General features: G+C 46.2%; 1 protein-coding gene across 4 annotated transcripts in view; it reads right to left on the bottom strand.

Moving 5' to 3' along the window:
* Positions 1 to 1,302, bottom strand: part of PDGFD (platelet derived growth factor D) — a 183,657-nt gene extending 182,355 nt beyond the window's left edge. For all 4 annotated transcript variants that reach the window (XM_045018976.1, XM_045018985.1, XM_045019003.1 and 1 more), the window contains exon 1: positions 662 to 1,302. In XM_045018976.1, coding sequence (XP_044874911.1) covers positions 662 to 785 — 124 coding nt within the window. In that variant the 5' untranslated portion in view covers positions 786 to 1,302. The remainder of the gene's footprint in view (positions 1 to 661) is intronic.
* Positions 1,303 to 13,178: the final 11,876 nt, after the last annotated feature.

Raw genomic sequence — 13,178 nt, 5'->3', positions numbered from 1 at the left:
TTTAGGTACCTTATTGTCACTGAATCAGCTACTGCCATTGGCACAAAAGAAGCAAAAGCTCAGACTATGATTATTGTCTGTCTTCAGCAGCACCCAATATACGTTGGGTGCTGTACGCAGCAAAGAAGAGTTTGCCCTACCCCTGAGAGTTTACAATCTAGAGACAAGTCAGAGAGTGCAACATACAAAACTAACAGTGCAGGTTCGTGAGCCAGTGAGCCCTTGGAAAGCTTCCTGAAGTTACACTGAGAAGTTTGCAGCGGTTCTTTTCTTTCCCTCAGTTGTGCCTGGGCTTCCCGGGACACGAGAATTGCAGGTGATTACAAAATAATGCTGCAGTGGGAGCACCCCACCCAAACAGCCTGGGGGAGAAGGGGAAGAGCAGATGGGACAACTCTCATCTCTTAGTCCAGCACCTGGAGAGATGCTAGTTCTCTCTACCTAGCCAAGCTACGCATAGGGTTAGGCTCAGTAACGTACATTAACCCCTAGGAAGCTATCTAGTGCAATGCACTAGGTACAGCGTACAGAGACGAGGGCTCCCAATAGGTGCACGTCTGAAAGCGAACGGGGCAGGTGATGGGGGGGGGGGGTAAGTTTCGCCACTAGGTTTGCATTAGTTCTGTAAATACTCGTGATAAGAAACAAGAGAGCCACTTACCATCTCGCCTAAGATTAGAGGATCGCAAGGCTTTTATAGATCCGCTCTGGGCAGTGGTGCCCTGACGGCTGCAAAAGTTTGCCCAGACTACAACGTAGAGAAGGAGGCGGACGGACAGTTGCATTGGGATCCGCTGTGAGGGGGACCGTATCTGCCCAAAGAAACCCGGCTCCCTCCTCCAAGGAAGCCCCCTTCGCCTCTTTCCCCCTGTGCGGTGGGGTGGTGTTTTGGATGCTGAGTCAAAAGCCCCTGAGCTACTCTCCGAGCTGCCCCCAAACTTCCCGCATTGCTGAACTTTCTGCTGGGGATCGCTGCCTTCCGAGCTCGGCAGGTGATACGGCAGGGGGAAGGACAGGGCGAGCCCACACCCCGCCGGCAGCGGCAGCGGCTGGCGAAGTGCCCCTAACTCGGCAGGAGATCACAAGGTGCCGCTGCTGCCGCTGGGCTCCGAGCAGGCGGGCTGGGCTGAGCCGAGCCCGGAGACACACACTGACCCCAGCCCCGGGGCTGCCTGTTCCTGCTGAAGTTGCTGCTCAGCAGCGGCGGCGGCTGGTGCCCACAGGCTCGGCGGCAGCGCTGCAGGCGCGGGCAGCGCACAGCATGTCTGGAGGGAGCGGGCTCCTGCCGTGTCATTCGGGAGGAAGAACACGGCGGCGGCGGCGGCTCCTCCGGGGGGAGGAAGGAGGCGGCTCTGGCCTTGGGGGCAGGGAAGGGGCGGGCGTGGCAGTGACCGGGGAGAGGCAGCGTGGCGGGCCAGGCCGGGGGGTGGAGAGGTGGGGCCAGCTGTGGCCGGGGAAGGAAGGCGGCGCTGGCCAGGGGGCGCCTGAGGGGATCAGGGTGGCGGCTCCAGCCTGCGGCTCACTGGCGGACAAGCTGCCCCCTCCCGCTCTCGTGGGCATGGGGCAGGATTCGAAGCCCCCCAGCGTCCCCTCGTGGCCACAGAGGGCCCCTCACGCTGTGCCGGGGTGAGGGGTCAGCGCTAGGCGGCCACCCTCTGAGTGCCCATGGCAGCCTGCCTGAGGTGGAGCAGGGTTGGGAAGGTAGATTGTAACCCCTCTGCCACTGCACCTGCCAGGACAAGGGCAGGGTCCTTATTTTAAGGGATTCTCCTCCGCTTTTTTTGTATCAAGACCCCTATCTAGTAATCTGGCAACCTGTAATCACTTGGCCTGGCCAATCTGCACCCACTCGCAAGCACAGAGGTCTAAACAAATGAACTTTAGGGGAAGGGAGTGGAGAAAAGGGAAAGACCAGTTTGAACTGGGACAAATATTTACAATTTAACACCTTTCACCACCGTTTGCCTCAGGGTGCATAAGTCAGAGTCCCAAACATTTGGCCCCTGAATGGCTGATGCACTTCCATCTCCCATCCCAGTTTGTGGGTTCCCAATTTTCTCACTCACAGCTTGTGGTTCCATGAGTCCAGGCAAATCTTCTAGAATAGTCGTTCTGGGGCTCTACCACCTATCCTGCTACAGTGATTTCAACAGCTAGGACAGCGAGGCCTCAGCTGAGTTGCTAGGCTGACATAGACTGTTGTTGTGAATTCCTCTGTTGCTCACCTGCTGGAAGTTATATCCTGTGGGTGAATCTACCCTCCTCTTTGCCTTGGGTGTTATGACTGGACCCAACTTCTGCGATGCTCTACCTGCTGCTCAGGTGACTGGAACTACTGCTGGTCTTTGACCACTGGCTAGACAACTAATCTCTGGTATGGTCTAGTCACATAAAGCACTTACAGCTTTTGACTCAGCTCTCGCTGATACAAGACAATCAGTAGTCTTAGAAACTACTAGTCTTAGAAACCCCACAGAGTCCCTTCTACCCAAAGCACTTTTACCAGCACCAAGCCCCTTAGCTCTATCCAGGACCTTTTACCCCACCTTGGCAAACATCACTTTTAATCAGGTGACCCCATACCCAGGCTTTGCCCAGGTGTATTCCCAACAGGGTATGCTCAAAATTAAGTGTCCCAAATACAAAACTTAATCAAATTTTCTCCCAATGTCCACAAACTACCAGCAGTTGATATTTAAATGAGGTAGTGCCTCACTCAGTCAACTCCCCATGGTCTCTAGCAGATGACATTAGAGAGCTCACTCAATTACCTCTATTCTCTCATGGCTTCAGGCCATAGAGTTTACAAGATGGTAAGTCAAGAACTCAAGCAATAAAAATACAGAGATAAAGCTGAAAACTTCTTAAACTCCACCCCCAGGTGCTTACACTTTCAAATAGCTCTCTGTTTACATCATTGTCATCATCAAACATTTGTCAATTAACACATATTATAAAACAAGATTATCTTATGCAGTCAGTTAGGGTACAATACATACAATAGAATGTTCAGAATTGACTTGCTTTTTAAGTCATGCACAAACGAAGACAAGGGTGTAGCAAGTCAATTCTTTTCAAGAATACTTAAAATAAATACTTAAAATCAGCCAGGTATGCAGGTTTTTTGAGATCAGCTTTGAAACAGAGCACTTGAGAATGTTGTCTAGGGTCTTAGCTTTAAAATTATCTCATTGGTAGCTTTCAGATGCCTCAGAGTTGAAGATGCTACTTTGTGCTGCAATTACTTGTATAACTGTATTACTGTAATGCCTAAAGGCTGTCCTATACAAACACACAGTAAGATATAGCCACCACCAAAAGTGCTTACAAATAGACAAGGCAGACAGAGGATGTGAAGGGAAACAGAAGGCAAACAGAGACACAGAGAGATGAAGTGACATGCCCAAGGTCACACAGCAGATCAGTAGCATATTTGGGAATAGAGCCAGGTCTCCTGTCTTCCACTGCTGTTTCCTATCCACTAGATCAGAGGTGGGCAAATTACGGCCCGCGGGTCACATCCAGCCTGCAAGACTGTCCTGCCCGGCCCCCGAGCTCCTGGCCCGGGAGGCTAGTCCCCGGCCCCTCCCTTGCTGTCCCCCCTCCCCCGCAGCCTCAGCTCACTTGCTCTGCCGCCGGCGCAGTGCTCTGGGCAACAGGGCTGTGAGCTTCTGGGGCAGCGCAACTGCAAAGCCGGGCGCCATGCGGCCGCCGCCACCCTCTGGTGCTCCAGGCAGCGTGGTAAGGGGACAGGGAGCGGGGGGGTTGGATAGAGAGCAGGGGAGTTTGGGGTGGTGGTCAGGGGGTGGGGATGTGGATGGGGTCGGGGCAGTCGGGGGGGACAGATGGTTGAATGGGGGCAGGGGTCCCGGGGAGCTGTCAGGAAGGAGGGGGGGTTGGCTGGGGGCAGTCAGGGGCAGGGAGAAGGGGTGGTTGGATGGGGCAGGGGTCCCGGGGGGGCCGTCAGGAATGAGAGGAGTGGTTGGATGGGGCGGCAGGGGTCTGGGGGTGGTCAGTGGACAGGGAGCGGGGGGGGTGTGGATGGGGCAGAGGTCCCAGGGGGGCCGTCAGAGAATGGGGGTTTGGATGGGGCAGGAGTCTGGGGGGGGGCAGATAGGAGGTGGAGGCCGGGCCATGACTCCCTCCCGTAACTGGCCCTCCATACAATTTACTAAACCCAATGTGGCCCTCAGGCCAAAAAGTTTGCCCGCCCCTGCACTAGACCATACTGCAGAGTGGAGTTCACCATTCCACACACACAACACATTGTTATACATCAGTTAACAAACTGGCACTAGTTAAATACTTCCCCTTTAAGCAGAATTTATGCTAATAGTGTGCTAATAACCTTTCACTATCTAACTAAATCAGTTTTGCCGGGGACAACCCAACAAGGCAGCCATATTGATTGAGTATGTTCCCATTAAGTAGAGTGTACAGTAAAAATATTTTTCATTTATCTAGCTCCTTCATACTGAAGCACTTTCTAAATTAAATACTGAACAGCATTGGCCTCTGGACTGAAGGGTAGGAGCCAAACAGCATATTGCGGAAGAGTGAGAAAGAGAGTAATTTTACACAAATCAAGCCCCCTGTTTGCTTATAAAAATCACTGCAGACATTTTAATGACCACAAAGAGAAGGTCACAAGATTCTTTATTCGGAATTTAATGTATTTACCTTCATGATGAAGGACTGAGCCAACCCTTTCTAGAGTTGAGCCTCTGGCTCCATGAAGAAATTAAACATTTCAAACCTGCTACGCCTCAAAATCATCCCCTCCAGCAGAATCTTAAAGCTCCATTAGAAATGCACACACCTTCTCTATCATTTTTTAAAAATCATTATATCTGCTGCAAATGCTTCTGACAAAAATTTCTCGTCTCCTCTTCTTATCTCATCTTTTATTATACACACAAAAAAACCTATGTTAAAAACACATTAAGGTTGCAAAGTCCAGCATTCAAAAGTTAGGAGATGTTAGCATTAAGGTTTCTGGCACAACTTTAGTTCAGCCCCCTTGTGTATATGCATTTTGATACAGTTTTTAGTTACATGATCACATACTATATTTTCACAGGATGCTGCTTCATTCAGTGCAGAGGATGGATAATCCTCACTGAATGAGCAGCTATTGCATATTTTGTTTTATCCTCATTTTTCAATATGTTATGCCTGGCCTTATTTACTGCACAATATTCAAACCCTGCTCTCAAGCCAGAGTTATTCATTTCCTCATGGGGTTTTGTAAATGGTTACCCACACCATGCATTGACCATTGTGTGCTCCAGGAGGTGAGGGCAGCCTTGCCCCTGCTTCTCTTCCTTCTCTCAAGTGGGTCCCTGCCATCATGTCCCTGTACCGTGAGCCCCCAACTACCTCCAATGCACCACCTAAGTCAACTGCACTGCAATGCACAACCCAAATCCAGCCAGTCCATCTCTGAACTGTGCCTAATCACATTTGTTCTCCATACCATCCACTTCCTCTCCCTCATATCCTGCCTCAATACTAAGTGGTGGGACCTCTTGCCACCTCTTGAGGGTGGCGAACCCAAGTGGGCCAGCCTATACCCCAACCAGGTCCCACAGCCTGCCAAGGATATCAGTTGGTGGCTGCTCCACAGAGCCTTGAGCATGGATGTGTTCACAGAGTTTCCTGACACTTGCCCATTCTGCAGTAAAAGGGAAATCCTGATGCACACTTACGTATAGTGCACCAGGCTGCAGCCCTTTTCGGCTCCTCCAAAACCTCTTATTGAGGTTCTGGAGGCACTTTTCTCCTCAGTTGTTCATTTTTGCACACCCCATTGGTGGCTCCACAAAGTATGGAGACCTCCTCATCAACCACCTCTTGGTGCTGGCCAAGATGGGGAGTTTCTCTGTGATTGTGGGACCTATTTCCTGTCCCTTGTTGCCTCACATCTCCAAGCAGAGTTCCTCTGGGCAGCGTTCACAGGCACCTTGGACTCCTTCACAGAGGTCTGATGTTCTCTGCTTGGTGCTCCCATCTGGTACCAATTCTGATCCTTTGACCTTCACTTCCATCCCTGTTTTCACATTTGTTGTCCCAAATACTCAGTTGGTTTCTGGGCCTTGTGGTCCTTCCCCTTGACTGAGGTTGCAGGCCTTTAGTCTTAGGTATCCGTAAGCCCACCCCTTCCCACAACTAATATAGGCCCTGCACTGAATGAAGCAGGGGTCATGTGGAAAAACTAGCATGTAATCATGTAATTAAAGATGGTCTCATAATGCATAAAGACACGGGGATCAAATTATGGTTGCATAGGAAACTTTAATTATGGCACTTCCAAAATTCTCAGTGCTTGAGTTTGCAACCTTAATAATGTTCTTTTAACGCAGTCGCTCTGTTCGAATGGCACATGCACAGTCTGGTCTATTGTAGGAGCTTTGGAGATATAACATTTAAAGTCAAAGAAGTTTCACTGAGCTGGTGCTAACTGTGATTTTTCAAAGGCTCATAACTTGGCCAGATTTGGGGAGATTTTCAAAGGGATGGCAAAGGACACATCCCTGACACCAAGGTTACTCCCCTGCCAAATTTCAAGTCCCTGTTCCAAAGCAGAAGAGTGCTAGAGCTGTACAAAGAAAAGGTCTCAAGGATTTTTGAATATGAGCAAAAAAAATGTATTTTTCCCTAGCCTCATTCTTGCAGATGTTTTGGCTGAAATTATAAATAAACAACCAACCAACCACCTGAGCCAGACACCCAGCATAGAAAATTCCAGTCCAAATGGTTTGGCAAAGTTATAAAAAACCAAAAACAGGGTAGTATAACAGCAAGCGTCAAACAGTCTTAACAATAGGTGATTCTACCAACCAGGCCTATAACAACTCTCAACCAGTCCAGGTTCTCTGGGAGGGATTAGAGCTCATACACAGTCTTCTGTGGTCCTGTATACTTCTCACCCAAGCCTTAGTTCTCTTCTCCTTTAGCGCATAATACGTACATTACATTTTCAAAGCATTTTACAAAAATGGATTAATCCTCACAGCCTCACGCCTATGTGCTAGGTAAGTGTTTGTTAATGTCCCATTTTACATATAGGGAAATGCAGGATAAAGGCCCACGGTCACAAAGCACATCAGTATCAGTAACTGAACTAAAACCCAATCCAATTCTAAGCCATTAGACCATAGGTCCTGTCAAAGTTGATTAATTTCTCTCGGTCTTAGATTTCCCTGGGCAATTCCATATCACATGTACCACAATAACCTTGCTGTCTAAGGTCATGAACCATTGAGGGGAGAGGAACTGGATTTATACACACCTAGTGCTTTGTACTACTTGTGCAATAGATTACCCGCAGTATGTAATTTTTTAAAACAAACTGTACATGGAAAATGTGGCATCTTGCTTGATGTTGCTGCCATATGACTCCCTTTCTTCCCCACTCAAAATCCCTCCCTCACAGCTGGCCCAGTGAGCATGCTCATTTATAGCTCTGGCGATGGGCCTAAATGTTTGTTGTGATGTCTTTCCCATAGCCTTTCCCAAGTTGACAAATGAGAAGGCCAGTAAATTGCAATTGCAAGCTTCATACTAAGCAGGAGAGCCATGGGCTGGGTATTCCTGTAAGAAGATAAATAATCCAGTATTATTATCCCCATTTTACAGATGGAAAAATTGAGAAACAAAGATTAAGGACTCAATTCTCAGAGCCTGGGCACAGCAGAGAGGGGGAGGGACTGACAGGGAGTGATCATGACTTACTGAGTCTCAGCATGTGTTAAAGTTGCAGGGGGCATCCTTAAACTTACCATGCTGGCCAAGATCCCATCATAGATCAACCATAGCAGGATACTGAGGAAAGTTTGTGTCACTGGAGGTTTCTAAGTACAGGTTGGAGAAACACCTATCAGGGATGATCTAGGTGTATTTAATCTGCCTCAGTACAGGGGGATGGATCAGATCACCTCTTGAGGTCCCTTCCAGACCCTACAATTCTATGCTTTTATAGCAGAGCCTTGCTCAACCACCCTACACATCTCCCTCATCCCCCATGACACACCTAGACCTGCCCCTTCCCCACTCCTTACATTGGGCAATGCAGTTTCAGTGGAGGAAGCAGCAGAGTCAGGCACCAAAGCTGGTGTAGGATGCAGGAGAGCCATCTCCTCCTGCTTTTTACCAGTGGCAATTCCCTTTACACAGGAGGAATTTAGCAGAGGCAAACTGTGGCCATTTTAAGATTCTTTTGCACTGTGCAAGTAGCACGAGTAGGTCTGGTGACTTGTCTAGGTAGGGCACTAGGGTCTAATTATTAGGAATGATCAGTCATGGGATAAGAGGAAAGTTCCTCTCATGGATCAATACCGGGTTAAAAGATAGGAAAGGGAAGAAATAAACTGGGATCAGATTGAATTTATATTTTCAGTGGAAGAAGTTATGGCTTAAATGTGTGGGATTCAATCCTTTAAGTTAATTATTCACAATCAGATAAACTGTAGATTATTTTTGCAGGAGTCCCTTTGCTCTACTGCCCTTCTGCTGACCTGGATAGTCCCAGCATGACCACTGGCCACTCATTATTTCCCATATATGTAGAATTCATTATTAATGTATGTTGGACTACTGCATTTATAGGCTACTTCAGCCTTAGTTTTAAGATACCCCATGTGATCATTTTCCCTTCCAAGAATGTGAAGCTGCAACTTGCTGATTTTACTCCAAAACACTTTTATTTATTTAAATAGTGACAGAAGTGTCACTGGGATTAGTAATGAGCAGAATGGATTCATGGACACACAGGTCTTTCTGCGGTTTTTGGTTAGTCTCCAGTATGCACTAGTCATTAAAAAATGCAAATCCAGATGTTAGACATGCATGGTTTGGTAAGAATATTTCACAGCACAAGTAGGTTATTCTCTTGGGGAATTACACCATTTTGTAGGTTTTCATGAATACTTTCATAATCCTCAAGTGGCAGTCTATTTGAGTTGCAGATCCAGATGTTTTCAATAAGTACCACACCCTCTGAGTTACTTTCTTAGACACAAAATCTATAAATGGCAATTTGAGAACCTGTATATTTCGCATAACAGTGTCAAACACAATTTATCAGGCTGCATTGCACTTGCCTTTTTGATCAACTCCAAATTCAAATGTTCTTATTTTTTTCATTTCCTTAGTTAACATTTCCCTTCATTTCCATTTCGCTGCTCTTAAGCGGTGTTATCTACATTTTTGGTTTCAGAAGATAAGTATATTGCCTTTGCTGCAGTAATCTCCTTTAATTGATTTGGGATGTCCGCCAGTCTCTTCTAGTATTCTGTGCTGATATCTTTATATGACTGGCTTTCATCCAACTACTGTCATCCTTTGAATTCTCCTTATTCCTTTGCTCTTTTAGTGCTGAGAGATGGCATTCTTAGCCTTTGAATGTTGCCCCTTCATCCCTCAAGTTTGTGCTGTAAACTGCTAGAACAAGCCTTTCAAATATTCAGATATCAATATTCAGCCTTTCTAATGTTTTCTCTCACTCTTTTCAGTTGAGATAGCTGTCACATTGCATTCGTCTACTTATATGAAACCTTTAAATTTCAGCTTATTTTACTCCCAGTTAGTACTTCAGTGAACTTTCTGCCATCTAAGACTTTATTCTAGGTCTTTAATGTTCTTTGTATTTTACTTTATATATTTTCTTCCGTTTGATTCATAAAAGAAAAGAATGTGATTTGCAATTGAAACATTGCACTCTCATTATGTTTCCATCCAAGAAAAAGAAGCTTTCTGATTGCTGTAAAATGTGCTGTAACAAAGATGATTTATAATGGGGGTTTAATGTAGTTGCATTGTAGTTGGCTTTATACTAGACAGAGTTACATTTTTATCTCATTATAAGGCTCTTAATGTATCTCACTCCTTTTTAGTTTACAGGACAAAAGCTGTCCCTAGGCAACAGAAAATCCCTGAGTTGCTGCTTTACTTGATTGTATGTACAAGGTCCAACTCTCTCTTCATCTGTCACCTCTTGCAAGATGATTACTTCTAGAAAGAATCCATGTGAATTGGAAAAATAATTGTTCTTTGCTACCCTGGTCTACAACATCAACAATGATCTATTGAAAAAGAAGTATAGAATTCTATTACAATCACTTACCAAGACAAAGTCAGATATATTTAATTTCCTGTGTTTTTCCTGTCAAAGCTTCCATTGACTTCACTAAGCTTTATCAGGCCATTAGGCTGATTTGGACATCTATCCCTATGCAGCTCAACACTTAGCCATTGCTTAAAGTCGGGCACATACTTAACTTGAAGTCAATGAGACTTAACCACAGGCTTAGAGTTAGGCACATGTTTAAATGCAGTGCTGAATCAGTGCAGACTTTAGCTAGCAAACAGGGGACTGCAAACAGGGAAATTTGAGAGCGGGAGAAGGAGATGACCCTGCTGAATGAACAAGGTGTGAGTACTAATTTTGGGGTGAGTGAATTTGTTTGGCTCTTTGGTTTTTGCCTGTTTGTGTTTTTCTCTCTCTTTCAGGTTATTTAAAGTGTCAGGGTCAGTTGGGATTGAGTGTTTGGGGACTGAGCCTTTGTTCTCTGGATCACTATCATTAGTAAAGCTGCATCACCAGTGCCAACACTGCTCCTGTCTCTTACACTGGCACCTGTATCCAGACAGAGAACATGACCATGGATGCCTCTACCCAGATCCTGGTGTGGATTTGCAGACTGTGGCCTGCATTACCCACATTTAGAAAGCCAGGTGGGGGCGGGGGACTGTCCAGTGTGAAAGGAGTCCACTGGTGGTATCTCTCAGAAAGCATGTGGGAGAGCTACATGAAGAGGTGACTTGGCTGAGGAGCACCTGTGTCCACAAGAAATTCGTTGCGAGTATTCATATGGAGACATCCAAGGCTGAGGAAGCTATCCAGGTATAAAGGACTGCTGTCATGCCACAGGGGAGGAGGATATGACACACAGAGGACACTGGATGTTGATTATTTTTGGCAGCAGGCAGTGTTCCACTGCTACTCGCAACCCACCCACCACAGTGATGAAGAACCATTATGCTGCCCTGGTAATGAGCGATGAGGAATCACCCCCAAAGGTGGAGGAGGAGAAGCCATGTACTCCCAAGACTGGGAGGATCTCAGCCACTACTCCCAGGAGGAAACATAGGTTAGTGGTGGTTAGTAACTCTCTTCTGAGGGGTATGGAGGCACTCATCTGTTGCCCTGACATGGTATCCTAGGCCTGCCGGGGCCTGTATCCAAGATGCTATGGAGGGATTGTCAAGGATCATCCAGCCCCTGACTACTACCCCATGCTACTCATCATGTGGCACTAATGATACTGCAAGGTATGACACTGAGCAGATCAAAAGTGACTACAAGGCTCTGGGAGTAAGGGTGATGGAATTTGGAGTGCAGGTGGTGTTCTCTTTGATCCTTCCGATCAAGGGTAGGGGCCCAGGCAGAGACAGATTCATCCTGGAGGTGAATGCTTGGCTGCAAGGATGGTGTTGCCAGGAGGGCTTCTACTTTCTTGACCATGGGATGCTGTTCCAAGAAGAAGGACTGCTAAACAGAGATGGGGTTCACCAATTGAGGAAGGGGAAGAGCATATTTGGATACAGACTGACTAACATAGTGAGGAGCAGACATGCCAAACCCGTGGGAAAAAACGCCAAAATTGGGCTTGGTTTTGGCTTACTTGGCCTGTGAGTTGCTTGTTGGCTATTGTTTGGCTTGTAGCTTGTTGCTTGTTGTAGCTTGTTGCTTCTTCTTTTTTTTTTTTTGATTGGCTCCTGGCAAGCAGGGTCAACGGGCAAGTAGGGGAAAGGGAGGGAGAGAGTCAGGGGTGCACAGTGGGCCCACGACAGTCCCAGACTGCACACCGGGAGGGATCTAGTCACATAGAGTGTTGGGATTCATAGGGATTGGCTTGTTTTGGCCTTGTTTTGAAATGGGATTAGCTTGATTTTTGGCTTATTGTGAAAGTCAGGGTGCTTATTTACCATGTGAAAGTTGGCAATTGTGGTGAGGAGGCCTTTAAACTAGGTTCGACTGGGGCAGGTGAAAAAAGCCCACAGGTAAGTAAAAAACATGGAGACCTGGAAGAAGGGTCAGAATCTCGGGGGGAGCATGGGCCATTATAGCAGGGATAAGAGAGAGACAAGAGAGAACATAGGGGGGAAATCAAATCAGTGTCTTAAATGTCTGTATACTAATGCAAGAAGCATGGGGAATAAGCAGAAAGAAATTGAAATGCTAGTTAATAAAACACAACTATGAAGTTGGCATGACAGGGGGTGGGATAATACACGTGACAGGAATATTAGTATAGAAGGATTCAGCTTGCTCAGGAAAGACAGGCAGGGGGAAAGGAAGGTGTTGCCTTTTATATAGTAAAAATGTATAACTTGGACTAAGGTTGAGATGGAAATAGGAGGCAGATGTTGAAAGTTTCTGGCTAAGGATAAAAGGCATTAAAAACATGAATGATGTCATGGTAGGGGGTCTACTACAGACCATCTAACCAGGAAGAAGAAGTGGATGAGGCTTTTTTTAAAAAACAACTAACAAAATCATCCAAAGCACAGGACTTGGTGACGATGGGGGACTTCAATTACCCAGACATCTGCTGAGAAAATAACATAGCAGGGCACAGATTATCCAACAAGTTCTTGGAATGTATTGGAGGCTTTTTTTTTTAATTTCAAAAGGTGGAGAAAGCTACTGGGAGAGAGGCTGTTCTAGATTTGATTTTGACATATAGGGAGGAACTGGTTGAGAATTTGAAAGTGGAAGGCAGCTTAGGTGAAAGTGATCATGAAATGGTAAAGTTCATGATTCTAAGGAATGGTAGGAGGGAAAACAGTACAATAAAGATAATGGATTTCAAGAAGGCAGACTCTAGCAAACTCAGGAAGTTGATAGATAAGATCCAATGAGACGCAAGTGTAAGGGGAAAAACAATTGGCAGTTTTTTAAAGAGACATTATTATGGGCACAAGAGCAAACTATCCCACAGCGTAGGAAAGACCAGAACTATGGCCAGAGACCATCCCGACTTAACCAGGAGATCTTCAATGATCTGAAACTCAAAAAAGAGTTCTACAAAAAGTGGAAACTAGGTCAAATTACAAAGGATGAATATAATCAAATAAAGGTCTAGAAATCATGACCTATGAGGGAAGAATGAAAA

This window comes from Mauremys mutica, chromosome 1 (assembly GCF_020497125.1).
Source record: "Mauremys mutica isolate MM-2020 ecotype Southern chromosome 1, ASM2049712v1, whole genome shotgun sequence".
NCBI classification, from domain to species: domain Eukaryota; kingdom Metazoa; phylum Chordata; order Testudines; family Geoemydidae; genus Mauremys; species Mauremys mutica.
This window is presented reverse-complemented; position numbering and strand designations above follow the sequence as displayed.